This window comes from Bombina bombina, chromosome 4, assembly GCF_027579735.1.
Source record: "Bombina bombina isolate aBomBom1 chromosome 4, aBomBom1.pri, whole genome shotgun sequence".
Classification (NCBI taxonomy): domain Eukaryota; kingdom Metazoa; phylum Chordata; class Amphibia; order Anura; family Bombinatoridae; genus Bombina; species Bombina bombina.
The window spans coordinates 447464933-447490102 of NC_069502.1; the positions used below are offsets into that span (position 1 = coordinate 447464933).

Here is a 25170-nt window from a genome sequence, read left to right on the forward strand (position 1 = left end):
AAAAAATCTCTTTGCAGGAGGTCTCATCTTGAAACCAATTCTGTACCCTTCTGAAACAATGTTCTGAATCCAAAGATTGTGAACAGAATTGATCCAAATTTCTTTGAAAAAACGTAACCTGCCCCCTACCAGCTGAACTGGAATGAGGGCCGTACCTTCATGTGAACTTAGAAGCAGGCTTTGCCTTTCTAGCAGGCTTGGATTTATTCCAGACTGGAGATGGTTTCCAAACTGAAACTGCTCCTGAGGACGAAGGATCAGGCTTTTGTTCTTTGTTGAAACGAAAGGAACGAAAACGATTGTTAGCCCTGTTTTTACCTTTAGACTTTTTATCCTGTGGTAAAAAAGTTCCTTTCCCACCAGTAACAGTTGAAATAATAGAATCCAACTGAGAACCAAATAATTTGTTTCCCTGGAAAGAAATGGAAAGTAGAGTTGATTTAGAAGCCATATCAGCATTCCAAGTCTTAAGCCATAAAGCTCTTCTGGCTAAGATAGCCAGAGACATAAATCTAACATCAACTCTAATAATATCAAAAATGGCATCACAGATGAAATTATTAGCATGCTGGAGAAGAATAATAATATCATGAGAATCACGATTTGTTACTTGTTGCGCTAGAGTTTCCAACCAAAAAGTTGAAGCTGCAGCAACATCAGCCAATGATATAGCAGGTCTAAGAAGATTACCTGAACATAGATAAGCTTTTCTTAGAAAAGATTCAATTTTTCTATCTAAAGGATCCTTAAACGAGGTACCATCTGATGTAGGAATGGTAGTACGTTTAGCAAGGGTAGAAATAGCCCCATCAACTTTAGGGATTTTGTCCCAAAATTCTAACCTGTCAGGCGGAACAGGATATAATTGCTTAAAAACGTTTAGAAGGAGTAAATGAATTACCCAATCTATCCCATTCCTTAGCAATTACTGCAGAAATAGCATTAGGAACAGAAAAGACTTCTGGAATAACCGCAGGAGCTTTAAAAACCTTATCCAAACGTATAGAATTAGTATCAAGAGGACTAGAATCCTCTATTTCTAAAGCAATTAGTACTTCTTTAAGTAAAGAGTGAATAAATTCCATCTTAAATAAATATGAAGATTTATCAGCATCAATCTCTGAGACAGAATCCTCTGAACCAGAAGAGTCCAAAGAATCAGAATGATGGTGTTCATTTAAAAATTCATCTGTAGAGAGAGAAGATTTAAAAGACTTTTTACGTTTACTAGAAGGAGAAATAACAGACAAAGCCTTCTTTATAGATTCAGAAACAAAATCTCTTATGTTATCAGGAACATTCTGCACCTTAGATGTTGAGGGAACTGCAACAGGCAATGGTACATCACTAAAGGAAATATTATCTGCATTAACAAGTTTGTCATGACATTTAATACAAACAACAGCTGGAGGAATAGCTACCAAAAGTTTACAGCAGATACACTTAGCTTTGGTAGATCCAGCAGGCAGAGGTTTTCCTGTAGTATCTTCTGGCTCAGATGCAACGTGAGACATCTTGCAATATGTAAGAGAAAAAACAACATATAAAGCAAAATAGATCAAATTCCTTATAAGACAGTTTCAGGAATGGGAAAAAAATGCCAAACATCAAGCTTCTAGCAACCAGAAGCAAATGAAAAATGAGACTGAAATAATGTGGAGACAAAGGCGACGCCCATATTTTTTGGCGCCAAATAAAACGCCCACATTATTTGGCGCCTAAATGCTTTTGGCGCCAAAAATGACGCCACATCCGGAACGCCGACATTTTTGGCGCAAAATAACGTCAAAAATGACGCAACTTCCGGCGACACGTATGACGCCGGAAACGGAAATGAATTTTTGCGCCAAAAAAGTCCGCGCCAAGAATGACGCAATAAAATGAAGCATTTTCAGCCCCCGCGAGCCTAACAGCCCACAGGGAAAAAAGTCAAATTTTTGAGGTAAGAAAATATATGATAATTAAAGCATAATCCCAAATATGAAACTGACTGTCTGGAAATAAGGAAAGTTGAACATTCTGAGTCAAGGCAAATAAATGTTTGAATACATATATTTAGAACTTTATAAATAAAGTGCCCAACCATAGCTTAGAGTGTCACAGAAAATAAGACTTACTTACCCCAGGACACTCATCTACATGTTTGTAGAAAGCCAAACCAGTACTGAAACGAGAATCAGTAGAGGAAATGGTAAATATAAGAGTATATCGTCGATCTGAAAAGGGAGGTAAGAGATGAATCTCTACGACCGATAACAGAGAACCTTATGAAATAGACCCCGTAGAAGGAGATCACTGCATTCAATAGGCAATACTCTCCTCACATCCCTCTGACATTCACTGCACGCTGAGAGGAAAACCGGGCTCCAACTTGCTGCGGAGCGCATATCAACGTAGAATCTAGCACAAACTTACTTCACCACCTCCATCGGAGGCAAAGTTTGTAAAACTGATTTGTGGGTGTGGTGAGGGGTGTATTTATAGGCATTTTAAGGTTTGGGAAACTTTGCCCCTCCTGGTAGGAATGTATATCCCATACGTCACTAGCTCATGGACTCTTGTTAATTACATGAAAGAAAGATAAATAAAAAATAAATATGGATGGTCATTAAAACTTTGCTAAAACAACAAATCTAATGATGACCTAAGACGTTTGCACAGTACTGTGTATATATACATATATACACACTGGAAGGGAAGCTAGGGTGCCAGTAAAGACTATCAATCGGCACCACTACAATGTGAAGTTAAAACAAAAAATGATGTTTGACAGTCATTGTGCCTTGCACTGCCTAATTACATCACTAACAGTAGCCCGAACAAGGCATTTGCGACCGAGTCCAATCTCCCCTGGTTTTTACTGTAGTAGGCATACTACTGTGCAGGAATAGGCCTGAGGTGAGAAAGTTAAAAGGTAGTCGTTGCAGCTGCTTCACTACATAGTGAGTGTAAAAAAAGACAACCCCCTTAAGCCTTGCCAGTAAGATTGTTTAGGCAACTTGTAGCATTTTAAAAACCTAGGCTGCAGATTTTGATTTTTTGGGCTCTCTAGGGAGCGTGGGACAAAACACACTTTTAAAACAAAAGCAAGTGGTAATTATAGTGCTTTTAAAGGGATATGAAACCCAATTGTTTTATGTCATGATTCAGATAGAGCATCTGATTTTAAACAACTTTCTAATTTACTTTTATTATAAATTTTTCTTCATTCTCTTTGTATCTTGTTGAAAAGCAGGGACGTATGCTTAGTATAACTATATGGCAGCAGTTTTGCAAGAGCACTAGGTTTCTGCACTAGTTCCTGTCATGAAGTGCTCCAGATGCCTACCTAAGTATCTCTTCAACAAAGAATATCATGGGAATGAAGCAAGCTTTTGGATTTCTATCCCTTTAAAATACAGAGGTTAATGAATTAAGCATAAAGGTTATACAAACTGCCTTAAATGTCAACAAAATTATATGCATTTATTTAACCCCTTAACGACCAGCGCCATGCTCTTTACAACGATGGTCGTTATGCCCTTAAGGACCAGCGACATACTCTATACTTCGCTGCAGTCCTGGGCTTCTCTCTGCTGCGATCTCGCTCAAAATAGCGAGATAGTGCTATTTTTGCATGCCTAACGAGTGGGGGCACTGCAGAAATAGATTTGCAGAGTTACCAATGCCGATCGTTGGTGGGTGAGTGGGAGGGAGGATAAGTAGGGAGGCGGGTGGGCGGCCCATCGCTGGAGGGGGCCAGAGTGGGTGGGGACTGCTCGGCCACTCTACAGGAAATAAAACAATAACTGCGTCACTAAGGGGGAAAGGAGGGAGTAGGGGCAATGAGGGGGATCCCATGTGGGATCCGTTAACAGAAAGGGATCTGGGAGGAGGAGGGGGTAGAGTATTGAGGGGGAGCAGCTACACTACAGAAAAAAATGGGTCTTTTTTTTTTTTTAAATTAGCAGCAAACTGGGTACTGGCAGACAGGATTAGAGAGCTTTTTTTTGTTGGGGGGGGGGGGGAGATCAGGGGGGGAACCTATACTACAGCAAATATATTTTTTTTTTAAAAAAATCTTTAAAAAAAAAAATTTTTTTAAAAGGCGGCTTTTATTTTCATACTGGCAGACTGTGCCAGTACTTAAGATGGCGGTGACTATTGTGCGGTGGGGGAGGGAAGAGAGCAGTTTGAGGAGGGGTCAGGGAGGGATCAGGGGGTGGGATGTGTCAGACTGATCTCTACATTAAAGCTAAAATTAACCCTACAAGCTACCCAATTAACCCCTTCACTGCTGGGCATCATACAAGTGTAATGCACAGCTGCATTTAGCAGCCTTCTAATTACCAAAAAGCAATGCCAAAGCCATATATGTCTGCTATTTCTGAACAAAGGGGATCCCAGAGAAGCATTTACAACCATTTGTGCCATGAATGCACAAGCCGTTTGTAAATATTTTCAGTGAGAAACCTAAAATTGTGAAAAAGTTAACGATTTGTTTTTAATATATATATATATATATATATATATATATATATATATATATACAGTGAGGCCCCGGTTTACGCACGACTCGGTATACGAAATTTCGGTTTACGAAATCGAAATTTGAAGAAAATTTGACTCGGTTTACGAATTTTTTTCGCAATACGAAACAAAATGCCGGTCAAAATGCCGGTTTGCCCCCCTCGGTTTACGAATATTTTTCGCAATACGAAACCAGTGGCCCCTGTGCCCCCTGCATACTCAAGTATGATTGAATTAATGAAGTTTGGGTACCAGTGTAGAGGTGTTGGAGAGGTTTTGGAGCCATTTTGCAGCAAGTTGTTGAGCCTTTTGAGCCATTTGCAGCAAGTTGTTAAGCCTTTTGGAGCCATTTGCAGCAAGTTGTGGAGCCTTTTGGAGACATTGGAGCCATTTGCAGCAAGTTGTTAAGCCTTTTGGAGCCTTTTTGGACACTTTACTTGAATTTTTTCGGACCTCCGGAACGCATTAATTGATTTTCAATGCATTCCTATGGGAAACCGGTGTTTCGGTTTACGAATTTTTCGCAATACGAAACGACCCGGAGAACGAATTAAATTCGTAAACCGAGGCCTCACTGTATATATATATATATATATATATATATATATATATATTATATATAATTATATAATATATTTATATATATATATATATATATATATATATAATCCATTATAGAAGAGGACTGCACTCACTGGGATTTGTATATAAAATAAAAAAAATGTATTAAGGTGACGTTTCGGGGTCGCAGACCCCTTCCTCAGACCAGGGCAACAGTGCAAATGAACAGTGTACAATATAAAGCAACATAGCTCCTCCCAGGACCTAGGCAGTATATCAGCATTTAAACATTAGTGCATCAGTATCTCTCAGTAAAACATACTTCTCAGTAAACAAAGGACAAGTAGAGAAGTATGTTTTACTGAGAGATACTGATGCACTAATGTTTAAATGCTGATATACTGCCTAGGTCCTGCAACTATCTTTTATTGAGCGCTGTTTCCTATAGACTGCCTTTATCGATGTTAAGTTGTTTCTTTGTGGTAGCTATTTCAGTAGGTCACACATCACATTGTAGGGGGACATTTTATTTCTTTGTGTGCACCTTGAGTGTTTTAGGTGCTACTCATATGTCATGTCATTTATTGTTTGAGAATAGTTTTAAGATACACTTATATGGTTTGCACAATTATACTGTTTTTAACTATCACATTAGTAAAGGCAGGAATAATGTTAATTAGGTGATTCACCTGTTGTCATGGTTACATAGGTTTTGGCGCAATTGCACTAATTGTTTGATGGGAGGGGCTATGTTGCTTTATATTGCACACTGTTCATTTGCACTGTTGCCTGGTCTGAGTAAGGGGTCTGCGTACCCCGAAACGTCACCTTAATAAAAAATTTTATTTTATATACCAAATCCAGTGAGTGCAGTCCTCTTCTATAATGGATTATTGATATACCTGACTTGGCACCATGGTTGATGTCCCTATTGCATTGTGAGTGCAGACACACATGGAAGTATATATATATATATATATATATATATATATATATATATATATATATATATATATATATATATATATATATTTTCATACACATACACACACACATACATACAGGTGGCCCTCGGTTTACGCCGGTTCAATTTGCACCGTTTCAGAATAACAACTTTTTTTTCAGTCATGTGACTGCTATTGGAAAGCAATGCACTAATTAAAATAGCCAGTAGGTGGAGCTGTCCGCTTGTGTTGCAGCAAAGTTATGCAACTTAACAGCCTTAAAGGGACATGAAACCCACATTTTTTCTTTCATGATTTAGAAAGAGCGTGCAATTTTAAACAACTTTCTAATTTACTTATATTATCTAATTTGCTTAATTCTCTTGATATTCTTTGCTGAAAAGCATATCTAGATAGGCTTAGTAGCTGCTGATTGGTGGCTGCAAATAGATGCCGTGTGTGATTGGCTCACCTATGTGCATTGCTATTTCTTCAACAAAGGATATCTAGAAAATTAAGCAAATTAGATTATAGAAGTAAATTGGAATGTTTAAAACTGTATTCTCTATCTGAATCACGAAAGAAAAATGTTGGTTTAGTGTCCCTTTAAATTTATCTGTGTACACAGATCAGACCAGATCTATCGAGTAAAACTTAGCAGGCACTTCCCTATTATCTTCCTGTCCAGCTGCTTGAAGTGAGGGTGCCTAACTGCGTAATCACTGCAGATTGAAATGCATAGAATAGGTGCAGACCCAATGTTATCTAACATGCTAACAATGCAGAGAACTGATTGCTGAAAAATGCAAGTAAAAAAACATTTTTGTTCATTAAACCTAGTTTGATGATGCAATCTGTTGTGTGATTATTTAATTAGGTGCTGTTAGCAGATGTTTTTGTTAATTAAACTTAGTTATGATGATGCAATCTGTTGTGTAATTATTTTATTAGGTGATGTTTAGCAAATGTTTTTGTTCATTAAACTTAGTTTAATGATGATACAATCTATATTAGGTTTATAATGCTGTTTAGCATTTAAAGTCTTCATTTCAAAGTTTTAAAAATAATGTATTAGGTGTTACTTATGACAATTTTGAGAGGGGCCTGGAACCTAACTAACTCCCTCACTTCCCATTGACTTACATTATAAACTGGGTTTCAATTTACAATGGTTTTGATTTACAACCATTCCTCCTGGAACCTAATCCTGGCGTAAACTGAGGGATATATATATAATTAAATGAAGTGATGGCAAAAATCCTAAAAATGCTCTGATCTTTTGGGAAAGTTTTTGTCTGAAAAACAAAAAAAAACCAACAACAATTTCACTTCAAAATAATACAAATAATTCCCACCACGTCAATCAAAAGTAAGCAGCTAATGCCTTATAAAAGAATGGTCATTGTAGAACTCAACAACACATATAAACACAAAAAATGAGGAGGAACATGGGAGACAATTCTATGCTTTGAGAGACCATTGCCATCAGAAACCTTCCGGATGTTTTTGTAGTAAGCAGAACTTATTATAGTCATCAGTACTTACAGTGCTGCATTGTATTTTACCTTAATGCAATGCCAGCTATTGTAATCACTTTTACTCTTAACAATTGAAGAGTTTACAAATTCTGCTTCTAATAATGCATGTGTATAGACGGCTTAATAAACCTTTTCCTGAGCAGCCCCATTATAAATTGCATTAGGCGTCTTGAGACAAAGTGAAATGTTCCATGTCCAAAACCTGAATTAAAGAACATAAGAAAAATGTAAAACCCATTTTCAAAAATTGACTATTCTATGTGACGCTCATTCTTGTGGAATATTTGAAAAATACATATTATTAATAGTAGTAGTAGTCGTAGTAGTAGTAATAATCAATAATAACCATTGATTTTGCAGCAAAAGCTAGGATTTTTTAATTTTACTTTACTATAATACAAAATAGTAGACTGTGCAGACAACAAGACTAAAACCTCAGTTAAAAATGAGTGATTCCTGTAGTTGTAATTGCTGACATAACCGTTTGCTTGCAGTGTTTTGTTGTGTAATGGACTTGAAAGTGTGGGCCCCAATAAGTGTTTTGCATTGGGTTTGAAACTGTAGTGAACACATTTGGTTCACTACACAGTATTGAAATATCTTTAAAAGTGTAATTCTCTTTACATTCTTAGCAATACCCTCCCCAAAAAGGAAAATAATTGTCTAAGAACCTTAGTGTCATCTATGTTGTCAACATATACAACAAGACATGTTATATTTACTCTTTGCACCTGTTTAAAAATAGACTAGAAAGTAGCTTTTTATGATTATACACGTGTAACCAATTACGCATTACAAAGGAGGAAAAAAAACATAATTTATGTAAGAACTTACCTGATAAATTCATTTCTTTCATATTAGCAAGAGTCCATGAGCTAGTGACGTATGGGATATACATTCCTACCAGGAGGGGCAAAGTTTCCCAAACCTCAAAATGCCTATAAATACACCCCTCACCACACCCACAAATCAGTTTAACGAATAGCCAAGAAGTGGGGTGATAAGAAAAAAGTGCGAAGCATAAATATAAGGAATTGGAATAATTGTGCTTTATACAAAAAATCATAACCACCACAAAAAAAGGGTGGGCCTCATGGACTCTTGCTAATATGAAAGAAATGAATTTATCAGGTAAGTTCTTACATAAATTATGTTTTCTTTCATGTAATTAGCAAGAGTCCATGAGCTAGTGACGTATGGGATAATGACTACCCAAGATGTGGATCTTCCACGCAAGAGTCACTAGAGAGGGAGGGATAAAATAAAGACAGCCAATTCCGCTGAAAAAAATCCACACCCAAAAATAAAGTTTAAATCTTATAAAGAAAAAAACTGAAAATATAAGCAGAAGATTCAAACTGAAACAGCTGCCTGAAGTACTTTTCTACCAAAGACAGCTTCAGAAGAAGAAAACACATCAAAATGGTAGAATTTAGTAAAAGTATGCAAAGAAGACCAAGTTGCTGCTTTGCAAATCTGATCAACCGAAGCTTCATTCCTAAACGCCCAGGAAGTAGAAACTGACCTAGTAGAATGAGCTGTAATCCGACATAAGCATGATGAATTAAAGATTTCAACCAAGACGCCAAAGAAATGGCAGAGGCCTTCTGACCTTTCCTAGAACCGGAAAAGATAACAAATAGACTAGAAGTCTTTCGAAAATTCTTAGTAGCTTCAACATAATATTTCAAAGCTCTAACTACATCCAAAGAATGCAATGATTTCTCCTTAGAATTCTTAGGATTAGGACATAATGACGGAACCACAATTTCTCTACTAATGTTGTTAGAATTCACAACCTTAGGTAAAAATTTAAAAGAAGTTCGCAACACCACCTTATCCTGGTGAAAAATCAGAAAAGGAGACTCACAAGAAAGAGCAGATAATTCAGAAACTCTTCTGGCAGAAGAGATGGCCAAAAGGAACAAAACTTTCCAAGAAAGTAATTTAATGTCCAATGAATGCATAGGTTCAAATGGAGGAGCTTGAAGAGCCCTCAGAACCAAATTCAAACTCCAAGGAGGAGAAATTGACTTAATGACAGGTTTTATACGAACCAAAGCTTGTACAAAACAATGAATATCAGGAAGATTAGCAATCTTTCTGTGAAAAAGAACAGAAAGAGCAGAGATTTGTCCTTTCAAGGAACTTGCAGACAAACCTTTATCCAAACCATCCTGAAGAAACTGTAAAATTCTCGGAATTCTAAAAGAATGCCAGGAAAAATGATGAGAAAGACACCAAGAAATATAAGTCTTCCAGACTCTATAATATATCTCCCTAGATACAGATTTACGAGCCTGTAACATAGTATTAATCACAGAGTCAGAGAAACCTCTTCGACTAAGAATCAAGCGTTCAATCTCCATACCTTTAAATTTAAGGATTTGAGATCCTGATGGAAAAAAGGACCTTGCGACAGAAGGTCTGGCCTTAACGGAAGAGTCCACGGTTGGCAAGAGGCCATCCGGACAAGATCCGCATACCAAAACCTGTGAGGCCATGCTGGAGCTACCAGCAGAACAAACGAGCATTCCTTCAGAATCTTGGAGATTACTCTTGGAAGAAGAACTAGAGGCGGAAAGATATAGGCAGGATGATACTTCCAAGGAAGTGACAATGCATCCACTGCTACCGCTTGAGGATCCCTGGATCTGGACAGATACCTGGGAAGTTTCTTGTTTAGATGAGAGGCCATCAAATCTATTTCTGGAAGTCCCCACATTTGAACAATCTGAAGAAATACCTCTGGGTGAAGAGACCATTCGCCCGGATGCAACGTTTGGCGACAGATAATCCGCTTCCCAATTGTCTATACCTGGGATATGAACCGCAGAAACTAGACAGGAGCTGGATTCCGCCCATACCAGAATTCGAGATACTTCTTTCATAGCCAGAGGACTGTGAGTCCCTCCTTGATGATTGATGTATGCCACAGTTGTGACATTGTCTGTCTGAAAACAAATGAACGATTCTCTCTTTAGAAGAGGCCAAGACTGAAGAGCTATGAAAATTGCACGGAGTTCCAAAATATTGATCGGTAATCTCACCTCCTGAGATTCCCAAACCCCTTGTGCTGTCAAAGACCCCCACACAGCTCCCCAACCTGTAAGACTTGCATCTGTTGAAATTACAGTCCAGGTCAGAAGAACAAAAGAAGCCCCCTGAACTAAACGATGGTGATCTGTCCACCACGTCAGAGAGTGTCGTACAATCGGATTTAAAGATATTAATTGAGATATCTTTGTGTAATCCCTGCACCACTGGTTCAGCATACAGAGCTGAAGAGGCCGCATGTGAAAACGAGCAAAGGGGATCGCGTCCGCAGTCATAAGACCTAGAATTTCCATGCATAAGGCTACCGAAGGGAATGATTGTGACTGAAGGTTTCGACAAGCTGATATCAATTTTAGACGTCTCTTGTCTGTCAAAGATAGAGTCATGGACACTGAATCTATCTGGAAACCTAAAAAGGTTACCTGTGTCTGAGGAATCAATGAACTTTTTGGTAAATTGATCCTCCAACCATGATGTTGAAGAAACAACACAAGTCGATTCGTATGAGATTCTGCTAAATGTGAAGACTGAGCAAGTACCAAGATATCGTCCAAATAAGGAAATACCACAATACCCTGTTCTCTGATTACAGACAGAAGGGCACCGAGAACCTTCGTAAAAATTCTTGGAGCTGTAGCTAGGCCAAACGGCAGAGCCACAAACTGGTAATGCTTGTCTAGTTAAGAGAATCTCAGAAACTGCATATTCCGATTCATCCAGATCACTATCAGATATGCATCCTGTAAATCTATTGTAGACATATAATGCCCTTGCTAAACAAAAGGCAGGATAGTCCTTACAGTTACCATTTTGAATGTTGGTATCCTTACATAACGATTCAATATTTTTAGATCCAGAACTGGTCTGAAGGAATTCTCCTTCTTTGGTACAATGAAGAGATTGGAATAAACTGGAACTGGAACTGGCATAATTACTCCAGCCAACTCTAGATCTGAAACACATTTCAGAAATGCTTGAGCCTTCGCTGGGTTTACTGGGACACGGGAAAGAAAAAATCTCTTTGCAGGAGGCCTTATCTTGAAGCCAATTCTGTACCCTTCTGAAACAATGTTCTGAATCCAAAGATTGTGAACGGAATTGATCCAAATTTCTTTGAAAAAACGTAATCTGCCCCCTACCAGCTGAGCTGGAATGAGGGCCGCACCTTCATGTGGACTTAGGAGCTGGCTTTGATTTGCTAAGAGGCTTGGATTTATTCAAGACTGGAGATGGTTTCCAAACTAATACCGCTCCTGAGGATGAAGGATCAGGTTTTTGTTCCTTGTTGTGATGAAAGGAACGAAAACGATTATTAGACCTAAATTTACCTTTAGATTTTTTATCCTGTGGTAAAAAAGTTCCTTTCCCTCCAGTAACAGTTGAGATAATAGAATCCAACTGAGAACCAAACAATTTATTACCCTGGAAAGAAAGGGAAAGCAGAGTAGACTTAGAAGACATATCAGCATTCCAAGTTTTAAGCCATAAAGCTCTTCTAGCTAAAATAGCTAGAGACATATGCCTGACATCAACTCTAATGATATCAAAGATGGCATCACAATTAAAATTATTAGCATGTTGAAGAAGAATAATAATTCTATGAGAATTATGATCTGTTACTTGTTGCGCTAAAGCTTCTAACCAAAAAGTTGAAGCTGCAGCAACATCCGCTAAAGATATAGCAAGTCTAAGAAGATTACCTGAACACAAGTAAGCTTTCTTAGAAAGGATTCAATTTTCCTATCTAAAAGGAACCTTAAAGGAAGTACTATCTGCCGTAGGAATAGTAGTACGCTTAGCAAGAGTAGAGACAGCCCCATCAACCTTAGGGATTTTGTCCCAAAACTCTAATCTGTCAGATGGCACAGGATATAATTGCTTAAAACGTTTAGAAGGAGTAAATGAATTACCCAAATTATTCCATTCCCTGGAAATTACTTCAGAAATAGCACCAGGGACAGGAAAAAACTTCTGGAATAACTACAGGAGATTTAAAAACCTTATCTAAACGTTTAGATTTAGTATCAAGAGGACCAGAATCCTCAATTTCTAATGCAATTAGGACTTCTTTAAGTAAAGAACGAATAAATTCCATTTTAAATAAATATGAAGATTTATCAGCATCAACCTCTGAGACAGAATCCTCTGAACCAGAAGAACCATTATCAGAATCAGAATGATGATGTTCATTTAAAAATTCATCTGAAAAATTAGAAGTTTTAAAAGACTTTTTACGTTTACTAGAAGGAGGAATAACAGACATAGCCTTCTTAATGGATTTAGAAACAAAATCTCTTATGTTATCAGGAACACTCTGAGTATTAGATGTTGACGGAACAGCAACAGGTAATGTAACAGTACTAAAGGAAATATTATCTGCATTAACAAGTTTGTCATGACAAACAACAGCTGGAGGAACAGATACCATAAGTTTACAGCAGATACACTTAGCTTTGGTAGCTCCAGCACCAGGCAGTGATTTTCCAGAAGTATCTTCTGACTCAGTTTCAACGTGGGACATCTTGCAATATGTAATAGAAAAAAACAACATATAAAGCAAAAATGATCAAATTCCTTAAATGACAGTTTCAGGAATGGGAAAAAATGCCAGTGAACAAGCTTCTAGCAACCAGAAGCAATAAATAATGAGACTTAAATAATGTGGAGACAATAGTGACGCCCATATTTTTTTTAGCGCCAAAAATGACGCCCACATTATTTGGCGCCTAAATGCTTTTGGCGCCAAAAATGATGCCACATCCGGAACGCCGACACTTTTGGCGCAAAAGAACGTCAAAAATGACGCAACTTCCGGCGACACGTTTGACGCCGGAAACAGAAAAAAAAATTTGCGCCAAAAAAGTCCCCGCCAAGAATGACGCAATAAAATGAAGCATTTTCAGCCCCTGCGAGCCTAACAGCCCACAGGGAAAAAGTCAAATTTTAAGGTAAGAAAAAAATTGATTGATTCATATGCATTATCCCAAATATGAAACAAGGAATGTTGAACATCCTGAGTCAAGGCAAATAAATGTTTGAATACATATATTTAGAACTTTATAAAAAAGTGCCCAACCATAGCTTAGAGTGTCACAGAAAATAAGACTTACTTACCCCAGGACACTCATCTACATGTTGTAGAAAGCCAAACCAGTACTGAAACGAAAATCAGCAGAGGTAATGGTATATAAATAAGAGTATATCGTCGATCTGAAAAGGGAGGTAAGAGATGAATCTCTACGACCGATAACAGAGAACCTATGAAATAGACCCCGTAGAAGGAGATCATTGAATTCAAATAGGCAATACTCTCCTCACATCCCTCTGACATTCACTGCACGCTGAGAGGAAAACCGGGCTCCAACCTGCTGCGGAGCGCATATAAACGTAGAATCTAGCACAAACTTACTTCACCACCTCCATAGGAGGCAAAGTTTGTAAAACTGATTTGTGGGTGTGGTGAGGGGTGTATTTATAGGCATTTTGAGGTTTGGGAAACTTTGCCCCTCCTGGTAGGAATGTATATCCCATACGTCACTAGCTCATGGACTCTTGCTAATTACATGAAAGAAAACAAAAAAACAGAATTTATGTTTACCTGATAAATTACTTTCTCCAACGGTGTGTCCGGTCCACGGCGTCATCCTTACTTGTGGGATATTCTCCTCCCCAACAGGAAATGGCAAAGAGCCCAGCAAAGCTGGTCACATGATCCCTCCTAGGCTCCGCCTACCCCAGTCATTCGACCGACGTTAAGGAGGAATATTTGCATAGGAGAAACCATATGATACCGTGGTGACTGTAGTTAAAGAAAATAAATTATCAGACCTGATTAAAAAAACCAGGGCGGGCCGTGGACCGGACACACCGTTGGAGAAAGTAATTTATCAGGTAAACATAAATTCTGTTTTCTCCAACATAGGTGTGTCCGGTCCACGGCGTCATCCTTACTTGTGGGAACCAATACCAAAGCTTTAGGACACGGATGAAGGGAGGGAGCAAATCAGGTCACCTAAATGGAAGGCACCACGGCGTGCAAAACCTTTCTCCCAAAAATAGCCTCAGAAGAAGCAAAAGTATCAAACTTGTAAAATTTGGTAAAAGTATGCAGTGAAGACCAAGTCGCTGCCCTACATATCTGATCAACAGAAGCCTCGTTCTTAAAGGCCCATGTGGAAGCCACAGCCCTAGTGGAATGAGCTGTGATTCTTTCGGGAGGCTGCCGTCCGGCAGTCTCGTAAGCCAATCTGATGATGCTTTTAATCCAAAAAGAGAGAGAGGTAGAAGTTGCTCTTTGACCTCTCCTTTTACCAGAATAAACAACAAACAAGGAAGATGTTTGTCTAAAATCCTTTGTAGCATCTAAATAGAATTTTAGAGCGCGAACAACATCCAAATTGTGCAACAAACGTTCCTTCTTTGAAACTGGTTTCGGACACAGAGAAGGTACGATAATCTCCTGGTTAATGTTTTTGTTAGAAACAACTTTTGGAAGAAAACCAGGCTTAGTACGTAAAACCACCTTATCTGCATGGAACACCAGATAAGGAGGAGAACACTGCAGAGCAGATAATTCTGAAACTCTTCTAGCAGAAGAGATTGCAACTAAAAACAAAACTTTCCAAGATAATAACTTAATATCAACGGAATGTAAGGGTTCAAACGGAACCCCCTGAAGAACTGAAAGAACTAAATTGAGACTCCAAGGAGGAGTCAAAGGTTTGTAAACAGGCTTAATTCTAACCAGAGCCTGAACAAAGGCTTGAACATCTGGCACAGCTGCCAGCTTTTTGTGAAGTAACACAGACAAGGCAGAAATCTGTCCCTTCAGGGAACTTGCAGATAATCCTTTTTCCAATCCTTCTTGAAGGAAGGATAGAATCTTAGGAATCTTAACCTTGTCCCAAGGGAATCCTTTAGATTCACACCAACAGATATATTTTTTCCAAATTTTGTGGTAAATTTTTCTAGTTACAGGCTTCCTGGCCTGAACAAGAGTATCGATAACAGAATCTGAGAACCCTCGCTTCGATAAGATCAAGCGTTCAATCTCCAAGCAGTCAGCTGGAGTGAAACCAGGTTCGGATGTTCGAACGGACCCTGAACAAGAAGATCTCGTCTCAAAGGTAGCTTCCAAGGTGGAGCCGATGACATATTCACCAGATCTGCATACCAAGTCCTGCGTGGCCACGCAGGAGCTATCAAGATCACCGACGCCCTCTCCTGATTGATCCTGGCTACCAGCCTGGGGATGAGAGGAAACGGCGGGAACACATAAGCTAGTTTGAAGGTCCAAGGTGCTACTAGTGCATCCACTAGAGCCGCCTTGGGATCCCTGGATCTGGACCCGTAGCAAGGAACTTTGAAGTTCTGACGAGAGGCCATCAGATCCATGTCTGGAATGCCCCACAGCTGAGTGACTTGGGCAAAGATTTCCGGATGGAGTTCCCACTCCCCCGGATGCAATGTCTGACGACTCAGAAAATCCGCTTCCCAATTTTCCACTCCTGGGATGTGGATAGCGGACAGGTGGCAGGAGTGAGACTCCGCCCATAGAACGATTTTGGTCACTTCTTCCATCGCTAGAGAACTCCTTGTTCCCCCCTGATGGTTGATGTACGCAACAGTTGTCATGTTGTCTGATTGAAACCGTATGAACTTGGCCCTCGCTAGCTGAGGCCAAGCCTTGAGAGTATTGAATATCGCTCTCAGTTCCAGAATATTTATCGGTAGAAGAGATTCTTCCCGAGACCAAAGACCCTGAGCTTTCAGGGCTCCCCAGACCGCGCCCCAGCCCATCAGACTGGCGTCGGTCGTGACAATGACCCACTCTGGTCTGCGGAATGTCATCCCTTGTGACAGGTTGTCCAGGGACAGCCACCAACGGAGTGAGTCTCTGGTCCTCTGATTTACTTGTATCTTCGGAGACAAGTCTGTATAATCCCCATTCCACTGACTGAGCATGCACAGTTGTAATGGTCTTAGATGAATGCGCGCAAAAGGAACTATGTCCATTGCCGCTACCATCAACCCGATCACTTCCATGCACTGAGCTATGGAAGGAAGAGGAACGGAATGAAGTATCCGACAAGAGTCTAGAAGCTTTGTTTTTCTGGCCTCTGTCAGAAAAATCCTCATTTCTAAGGAGTCTATTATTGTTCCCAAGAAGGGAACCCTTGTTGACGGGGATAGAGAACTCTTTTCCACGTTCACTTTCCATCCGTGAGATCTGAGAAAGGCCAGGACAATGTCCGTGTGAGCCTTTGCTTGAGGAAGGGACGACGCTTGAATCAGAATGTCGTCCAAGTAAGGTACTACAGCAATGCCCCTTGGTCTTAGCACAGCTAGAAGGGACCCTAGTACCTTTGTGAAAATCCTTGGAGCAGTGGCTAATCCGAAAGGAAGCGCCACGAACTGGTAATGTTTGTCTAGGAATGCGAACCTTAGGAACCGATGATGTTCCTTGTGGATAGGAATATGTAGATACGCATCCTTTAAATCCACCGTGGTCATGAATTGACCTTCCTGGATGGAAGGAAGAATAGTTCGAATGGTTTCCATCTTGAACGATGGAACCTTGAGAAACTTGTTTAAGATCTTGAGATCTAAGATTGGTCTGAACGTTCCCTCTTTTTTGGGAACTATGAACAGATTGGAGTAGAACCCCATCCCTTGTTCTCTTAATGGAACAGGATGAATCACTCCCATTTTAACAGGTCTTCTACACAATGTAAGAATGCCTGTCTTTTTATGTGGTCTGAAGACAACTGAGACCTGTGGAACCTCCCCCTTGGGGGAAGTCCCTTGAATTCCAGAAGATAACCTTGGGAGACTATTTCTAGCGCCCAAGTATCCAGAACATCTCTTGCCCAAGCCTGAGCGAAGAGAGAGAGTCTGCCCCCCACCAGATCCGGTCCCGGATCGGGGGCCAACTTTTCATGCAGTCTTGGTAGCAGTGGCAGGTTTCTTGGCCTGCTTTCCCTTGTTCCAGCCTTGCATTGGTCTCCAAGCTGGCTTGGCTTGAGAAGTATTACCCTCTTGCTTAGAGGACGTAGCACCTCGGGCTGGTCCGTTTCTACGAAAGGGACGAAAAGTAGGTTTATTTTTTGTCTTGAAAGGCCGATCCTGAGGAAGGGCGTGGCCCTTACCCCCAGTGATATCAGAGATAATCTCTTTCAAGTCAGGGCCAAACAGCGTTTTCCCCTTGAAAGGAATGTTAAGTAGCTTGTTCTTGGAAGACGCATCAGCCGACCAAGATTTCAACCAAAGCGCTCTGCGCGCCACAATAGCAAACCCAGAATTCTTAGCCGCTAACCTAGCCAATTGTAAAGTGGCGTCTAGGGTGAAAGAATTAGCCAATTTGAGAGCAGTGATTCTGTCCATAATCTCCTCATAAGGAGGAGAATCACTATCGACCGCCTTTATCAGCTCATCGAACCAGAAACATGCGGCTGTAGCGACAGGGACAATGCATGCAATTGGTTGTAGAAGGTAACCCTGCTGAACAAACATCTTTTTAAGCAAACCTTCTAATTTTTTATCCATAGGATCTTTGAAAGCACAACTATCCTCTATGGGTATAGTGGTGCGTTTGTTTAAAGTGGAAACCGCCCCCTCGACCTTGGGGACTGTCTGCCATAAGTCCTTTCTAGGGTCGATCAAAGGAAACAATTTTTTAAATATGGGGGGAGGGACGAAAGGAATACCGGGCCTTTCCCATTCCTTGTTAACAATGTCCGCCACCCGCTTGGGTATAGGAAAAGCTTCTGGGAGCCCCGGCACCTCTAGGAACTTGTCCATTTTACATAGTTTCTCTGGGATGACCAACTTGTCACAATCATCCAGAGTGGATAATACCTCCTTAAGCAGAATGCGGAGATGTTCCAACTTAAATTTAAATGCAATCACATCAGGTTCAGCCTGTTGAGAAATGTTCCCTGAATCAGTAATTTCTCCCTCAGACAAAACTTCCCTGGCCCCATCAGACTGGGTTAGGGGCCCTTCAGAGATATTAGTATCAGCGTTGCCATGCTCTTCAGTATCTAAAACAGAGCAGCCGCGCTTACGCTGACAAGTGTTCATTTGGGCTAAAATGTTTTTGACAGAATTATCCATTACAGCCGTTAATTGTTGCATAGTAAGGAGTATTGGCGCGCTAGATGTACTAGGGGCCTCCTGAGTGGGCAAGACTCGTGTAGACGAAGGAGGGAATGATGCAGTACCATGCTTACTCCCCTCACTTGAGGAATCATCTTGGGCATCATTGTCATTATCACATAAATCACATTTATTTAAATGAATAGGAATTCTGGCTTCCCCACATTCAGAACACAGTCTATCTGGTAGTTCAGACATGTTAAACAGGCATAAACTTGATAACAAAGTACAAAAAACGTTTTAAAATAAAACCGTTACTGTCACTTTAAATTTTAAACTGAACACACTTTATTACTGCAATTGTGAAAAACATGAAGGAATTGTGCAAAATTCACCAAATTTTCACCACAGTGTCTTAAAGCCTTAAAAGTATTGCACACCAAATTTGGAAGCTTTAACCCTTAAAATAACGGAACCGGAGCCGTTTTAAACCTTAACCCCTTTACAGTCCCTGGTATCTGCTTTGCTGAGACCCAACCAAGCCCAAAGGGGAATACGATACCAAATGACGCCTTCAGAAAGTCTTTTCTAAGTGTCAGAGCTCCTCTCACATGCGACTGCATGCCATGCCTCTCAAAAACAAGTGCGCCACACCGGCGCGAAAATGAGGCTCTGCTTATGCTTTGGGAAAGCCCCTAAGGTGTAAGGAGTCTAATACAGTGCCTGCCGATATTATTATATCAAAATACCCAGATAAAATGATTCCTCAAGGCTAAATATGTGTTAATAATGAATCGATTTAGCCCAAAAAAAGTCTACAGTCTTAATAAGCCCTTGTGAAGCCCTTATTTACGATCGTAATAAACATGGCTTACCGGATCCCATAGGGAAAATGACAGCTTCCAGCATTACATCGTCTTGTTAGAATGTGTCATACCTCAAGCAGCAAGAGACTGCATACTGTTCCCCCAACTGAAGTTAATTGCTCTCAACAGTCCTGTGTGGAACAGCCATGGATTTTAGTTACGGTTGCTAAAATCATTTTCCTCATACAAACAGAAATCTTCATCTCTTTTCTGTTTCTGAGTAAATAGTACATACCAGCACTATTTCAAAATAACAAACTCTTGATTGAATAATAAAAACTACAGTTAAACACTAAAAAACTCTAAGCCATCTCCGTGGAGATGTTGCCTGTACAACGGCAAAGAGAATGACTGGGGTAGGCGGAGCCTAGGAGGGATCATGTGACCAGCTTTGCTGGGCTCTTTGCCATTTCCTGTTGGGGAGGAGAATATCCCACAAGTAAGGATGACGCCGTGGACCGGACACACCTATGTTGGAGAAATGTATGTTTAACTGAAATTTTCTTTCGTGATGATAGTCCATAGGGCTTTTATAACATGTGGGATATAATTTCCGCCACTAGGAGAAAGCCAAGAATCCACAGAAGATCTTAAATTCCCACCCAGCTCTCCTCAGATTAACGCATAGCCGAGTAGAGAATAGGAAACAGATAGGTAGGCAAGACAAAAGAAGGGTCTATAATGCAAATTAGAGCTGGACCTTTTAAAAAAATAAAATAAAAATTAAACGGACGGGGTCTATAGACAATAATCATTTTGAAAGAAAATCATTTATCAGGTAAGCATACATTTTGTCATAGAACAATGATAGTCCAGAGTGCTCCATAACATGAGGGATTAATACCCAAGCAGAAAGGCCAAGTTAGAGAAAGGGAGGGACATTTTTCTGGCAGTTCTTATTTATCAGACACTGGCCTGAAGGACTTTCCTGCCAAAAGCTGCTTGCGAAGAAGCAAAAAACTTCAAAGCTGTAAAATTTTAAAAAGGTATGCAGAGAAGACCATTTTGCAGCTTTGCAAGTATGCTCCAAAGATGCATAATTTTTTAAAGCCCTGGAAGTTGCAACTGATCTTGTAAAATATGCTGTGATACGTTTAGGGGACCACCAAGTAGGCCTCATGGATTACCTGTTTGAGCCAAGAGGCCAAAGCAACCGTAGAAGCCTTCTGCACTTTACGAGACCCAGAGAAATGAACAAAAAAGCTGGAAGATTATCTGAACTCCAATGCTCTGACTACATCAAGATTATGTAAAAGTAATTCCTTAGAATTAGTAGGATCTGGACATAAAGAATGAACAATAATCAGCTGATTGATATTTTCTGAACCTTAGGAAGAAAATCATATTTAGTATGAAGTACAGCCTTATCGTTAAAGGGACACTCAAGTCAAAATAAACTTTTATGATTCAGATAGAGCATGCAGTTTGAAGACACTTTCCAATGTACTTCCATTATCAAATTTTTCACAGTCTTAATATTCACACTTTCTGGGAAACAAGATCCTACTGAGCATGTGCACAATCTCACAGGGTATACGTATACTAATCTGTGATTGGCTGATGCCTGTCACGTGATACAGTGGGCTGGAAAATGGGAGAAAAAATAAATTTGTCAGAAGAAAAAAAAAATCTACTACTCATTTCAAATTCAAAGTAAGTGCTATTGCATTGTCTTTTTATTATGTACTTGTTAATTATGTAATTCTACTGCATTGAGTGGTCCTTTAAGCACACCGAGCAAGGAGTCCGCAGCCTTATCTTTATAAAAAAATTAAAAATGGAGAATCACAGGATAAAGCAGATAACTCAGAAACTCTCCTAGCTGGGGAAATTGCTAACAAGAAGAGCACTTTCCAAGATAAAAGTTTGATATCACACAGGTGACAGATGCTGCTGGTTTAAAAAAAGAAGACCTGTCTGAAGAAAGAGCTTTCTCAGGAAAAGACTCCATTTGGCAGTCCATTGGATCCCTGAAAGAGGGGCTATCCTCCATAGGGATGGTCAGTGAAAAAAAAACCTTTAATAAAGATTCAGTAAAAAAAACACTTATCCCAAAAACATTCTTAATGTGCTGTATAGACTAACCGAATGCCTAGCAAGGGAACCGCTGATTGCACATTATGTAATTTGTGGTTTTCTTGAAAGGCAATACCCCTATGTTTTAAAAAAGTGTTAAAAAAAGGATCTGAGAATGCCCTATTAGGTGATGTAGGGCAGTCATATTTCTGTTTCATTCAAAAATGTGTGTCAGTGGGAAAGCAGACTGAGTCCCCTGGCTATGCTGTACCTGGGTACCATCCAATAGCCTGTGGGCTGCGTCTGTGCTGTAGTAAGTGGCTTACCTAAAATAACACCCCTCCAACCGCTTACCAGTCACCAAACTGTAGTAGTATCCAGTAGAGCAGTGGTCAACAAATCTGTCTAAAGCCAGACAGTGGTATTTCATGTGCTTTCTGGACATTCAGCAGCAAACAAATGGCGAAGATGGGGCCGCCAGGGGTATTTAGAGCTGAATTTCTTCTTGTGAAAGTGCAAAACACTAATATCTGTGTTGCACTTTCACAAGAAGAAATCCTGCTCCGAAAAGAGCCAAATGCTGCTAGCTGTCTCCATCTTCACCATTAGTTGACCCGAATGCACATGACTAGTTAGGAGCCAGGGGTAAAAAGCCTTTGATACTGCCGACAAGTACATGGATACACTCTTCAAAAGCTTGAAATAAAGAATGTTCCTGGATATCCTATGCTGTAGCCAGTTACATACAATTTTGTATGGAAAAAAACCTGTAGCATTGAGCTATACAGAGATAAACGCATGCAAACAGCAGTATGAACATGTAAAATCCCTATTCGGGTGGGACAAAATATTAAAATGTATATTGCAAAGTGTGTTACTATGCTTTAATTAACAAGATTCAAAGGGACAGTAAAGACACCAAGCAATTTTAAACAACTTTCCAGTTTACATATTTTGTGAAATTTGCTATCCCTTTAAGTTTGTGTTTAAGATTTGTTATAGATAGATAGATAGATAGATAGATAGATAGATAGATAGAGATAGATAGTAGTAATTGGTTTGCACAAACATTACAGTCTACAGGGCTGTACCTAAAACAATATGCTTTCTGACTAAATAAAGCCACATTAACATTATTCAATGCAAAATTATTTTCAGATATAAAGATGCCCCCATTTCATGTAATTTCCCTCTATAAATAGAGCAAGGTCTAACTCTCAGACTTTGAAATGCACCTGACTACTCAAGACTATAACCCTGCTACATAGCTGTTCCAATTGGCTTTAACTGATAACAACTGAAAAAAACAATTCACTTTATACTAACTTTATGACAGTGACCAGCCTTGTCTGCAGACTAAAGCCTAGATTGGCTCCCCCCATAAGGCAAATGGTGGGTGGGATTTGGCTATTGGAAAATAACTGCAGTAAAAAGGATGTTAATTTGTTTTAAAAACGTTAAGACTTGGCTAATATGTTATTCCAAAGCAGCACAACAGAAATGTCTTGTATGTACAATATGTTTACTCTCCCTTTAACCCTTTAAGGACACAGCTTTCAGTTTGCTCAATTGTTTTATGACAGAAAAATTCCGTCATATGTCCTTAAGAGGTTAATGTCCCTAGGTATTTACCTTCCATTGTTCTCGAGGAAGTAACTTCACCACGACCACATCACCATTTAAAGCTCTGTTTCGGGAAACAACTCCATCGATAAATATATCCCTTAGACCATCCTAAAAAAAAAATAATAATAATAATACAACATTACTTGTAGGTAAGAACATTCTGAGATTTTTTTATGTATTAAAATTTGCTGATAAACACAAGATTACCCTGCCAGAATGTAAAAACTTGCCAGAAAGCATAAATAATAAGTGAAGAGGATGTTCACCTAACCAGTACAACGTAGACTTAAGAGATTTGGGGACGTCTTCAAAAACTTCTTTAAACCAAAATGTTTATAAAACATTTTAACATGGCATATTAAGTGTACATATAAATTGCAAAACAGATAATGCTGACTCGATAAAAGAAAGCTATTTTTGTTGTGCGTTATTGTAAGTCGTTTCAATTAATATACATATTCTCAGCGACATCTTAAGCAGTTTACCAAAAGATTCCCTAGAATGTACTACACTACGCAGATGTACTATTGTTCAAGCAAATATTATACTGTGCAAGTTAGCAGGACACAGATAAAACATGTTCAGTAATCTTCTTCCATGTATATACAAGAAACTATCTAAGATGATGGTCAGTTGTGCAAAGAGATTGAAAACAAGATATTGGAAACAGCAAAGCATACCAGCTATAACAATCTTTCAGTTTAATTATACTATATTCCTACAGAGAAACTACTGCTAATGGTCAATCTACAAACTACTGCTACTAGTTCACCCCCTTGATTATAATATTTGAAAAGTAACCTGGGAGTATGCCATTAGGTTGTGAAGACTCTAAAGTCATTGTATTTGCTTTCATTTTACCAAACAGTTCAGTTTGTAAAATAGTTGTCTATACCCTGATATATGACATATTTGTATTCTATTATTGAAATACTCATTAAAAAGGATAACTACTAGGCTATATAAAAAAAAAAAGAAAAAAAAGTTCTATGAAAAGATGAACACACACAATATCTACGGAATTTAGACAAAACACTACAGATTTTTATAAAGACTTTTATACAGACTATGAAAAAAATGAATTTATCAGGTAAGCAAAAATTATGTTTCCTTTCATACAGGTGGTGAGAGTCCACAATCCATTATTCCTGCAAATACCCAAGCTGTGGAGTCCACGAGTAACAACATAAAAGGAGGGATTTAAAAATATGAGAAATTTACCACTGAGAAATTAAATCCACAACCCAAATAAAAAATATGTATATATTTATTTTCTTTTTTGAACGCCTTTAAAATAAATCAAACAGGCAAAAAAGCAAATAAACAGCTGCCTGAAGAACCTTCCTACCAAAGGCTGCTTCAGAAGAAGCAAAAATATAAAAATGGTAGAATTTTGTAAAAGTATGCAAAGAGGACCACATAACTAACTTACAAATCTGATTAACTAAGTCTTATTCTTGAAAGCCAAAGAAGTGGCAATTTACCTAGTAGAATGAGCAGTAATCTGCTGCGGTGGAGATGGGCTTGCCTCCAAATAAGCTTTGTAAATCAAAAGTTTCAACCTAGAGGACAAAGAAAAATGAATGAACCAACTAGGTTTGTCTAAAGTCCTTAGTAGCATCAATGTAATATGTCAATGCCCTAACAACGTCCAAAGAATGCAAAGATCTCACTGAAGCATTCTTAGGATTAGGATACAACAATTTCTCTGCTAATATTTTCTGAAGAAACAACCTTAGGCAAAAAAAAACAAATGTTTTAACAGCCTTATCCTGATGAAAAATCAGATAAGGAGGGTGAGAAGAAAACTAAGAAACTATACTAGCAGAAGAAATAGCCATAAAAAATAACACTTTCCAAGGAAATAGTTTAAATATCCACGTATGCATAGGCTCAACAAGAGGAGCCTGCAAAGCCCTTAACACCAAGTTAAGATTCCATGGAGGAGAAATTGGC

The 25170-nt window shown here is 39.1% G+C and overlaps 1 protein-coding gene across 1 annotated transcript in view; it reads right to left on the reverse strand.

The window, feature by feature from the left end:
• The window catches only part of DIS3L2 (DIS3 like 3'-5' exoribonuclease 2), a 1626200-nt gene that overhangs the window by 1256573 nt on the left and 344457 nt on the right, over positions 1–25170 (reverse strand). The window contains exon 7 of the mRNA XM_053711913.1: positions 23221–23322. Within this exon, the coding sequence (XP_053567888.1) occupies positions 23221–23322 (102 nt within the window). The remainder of the gene's footprint in view (positions 1–23220; positions 23323–25170) is intronic.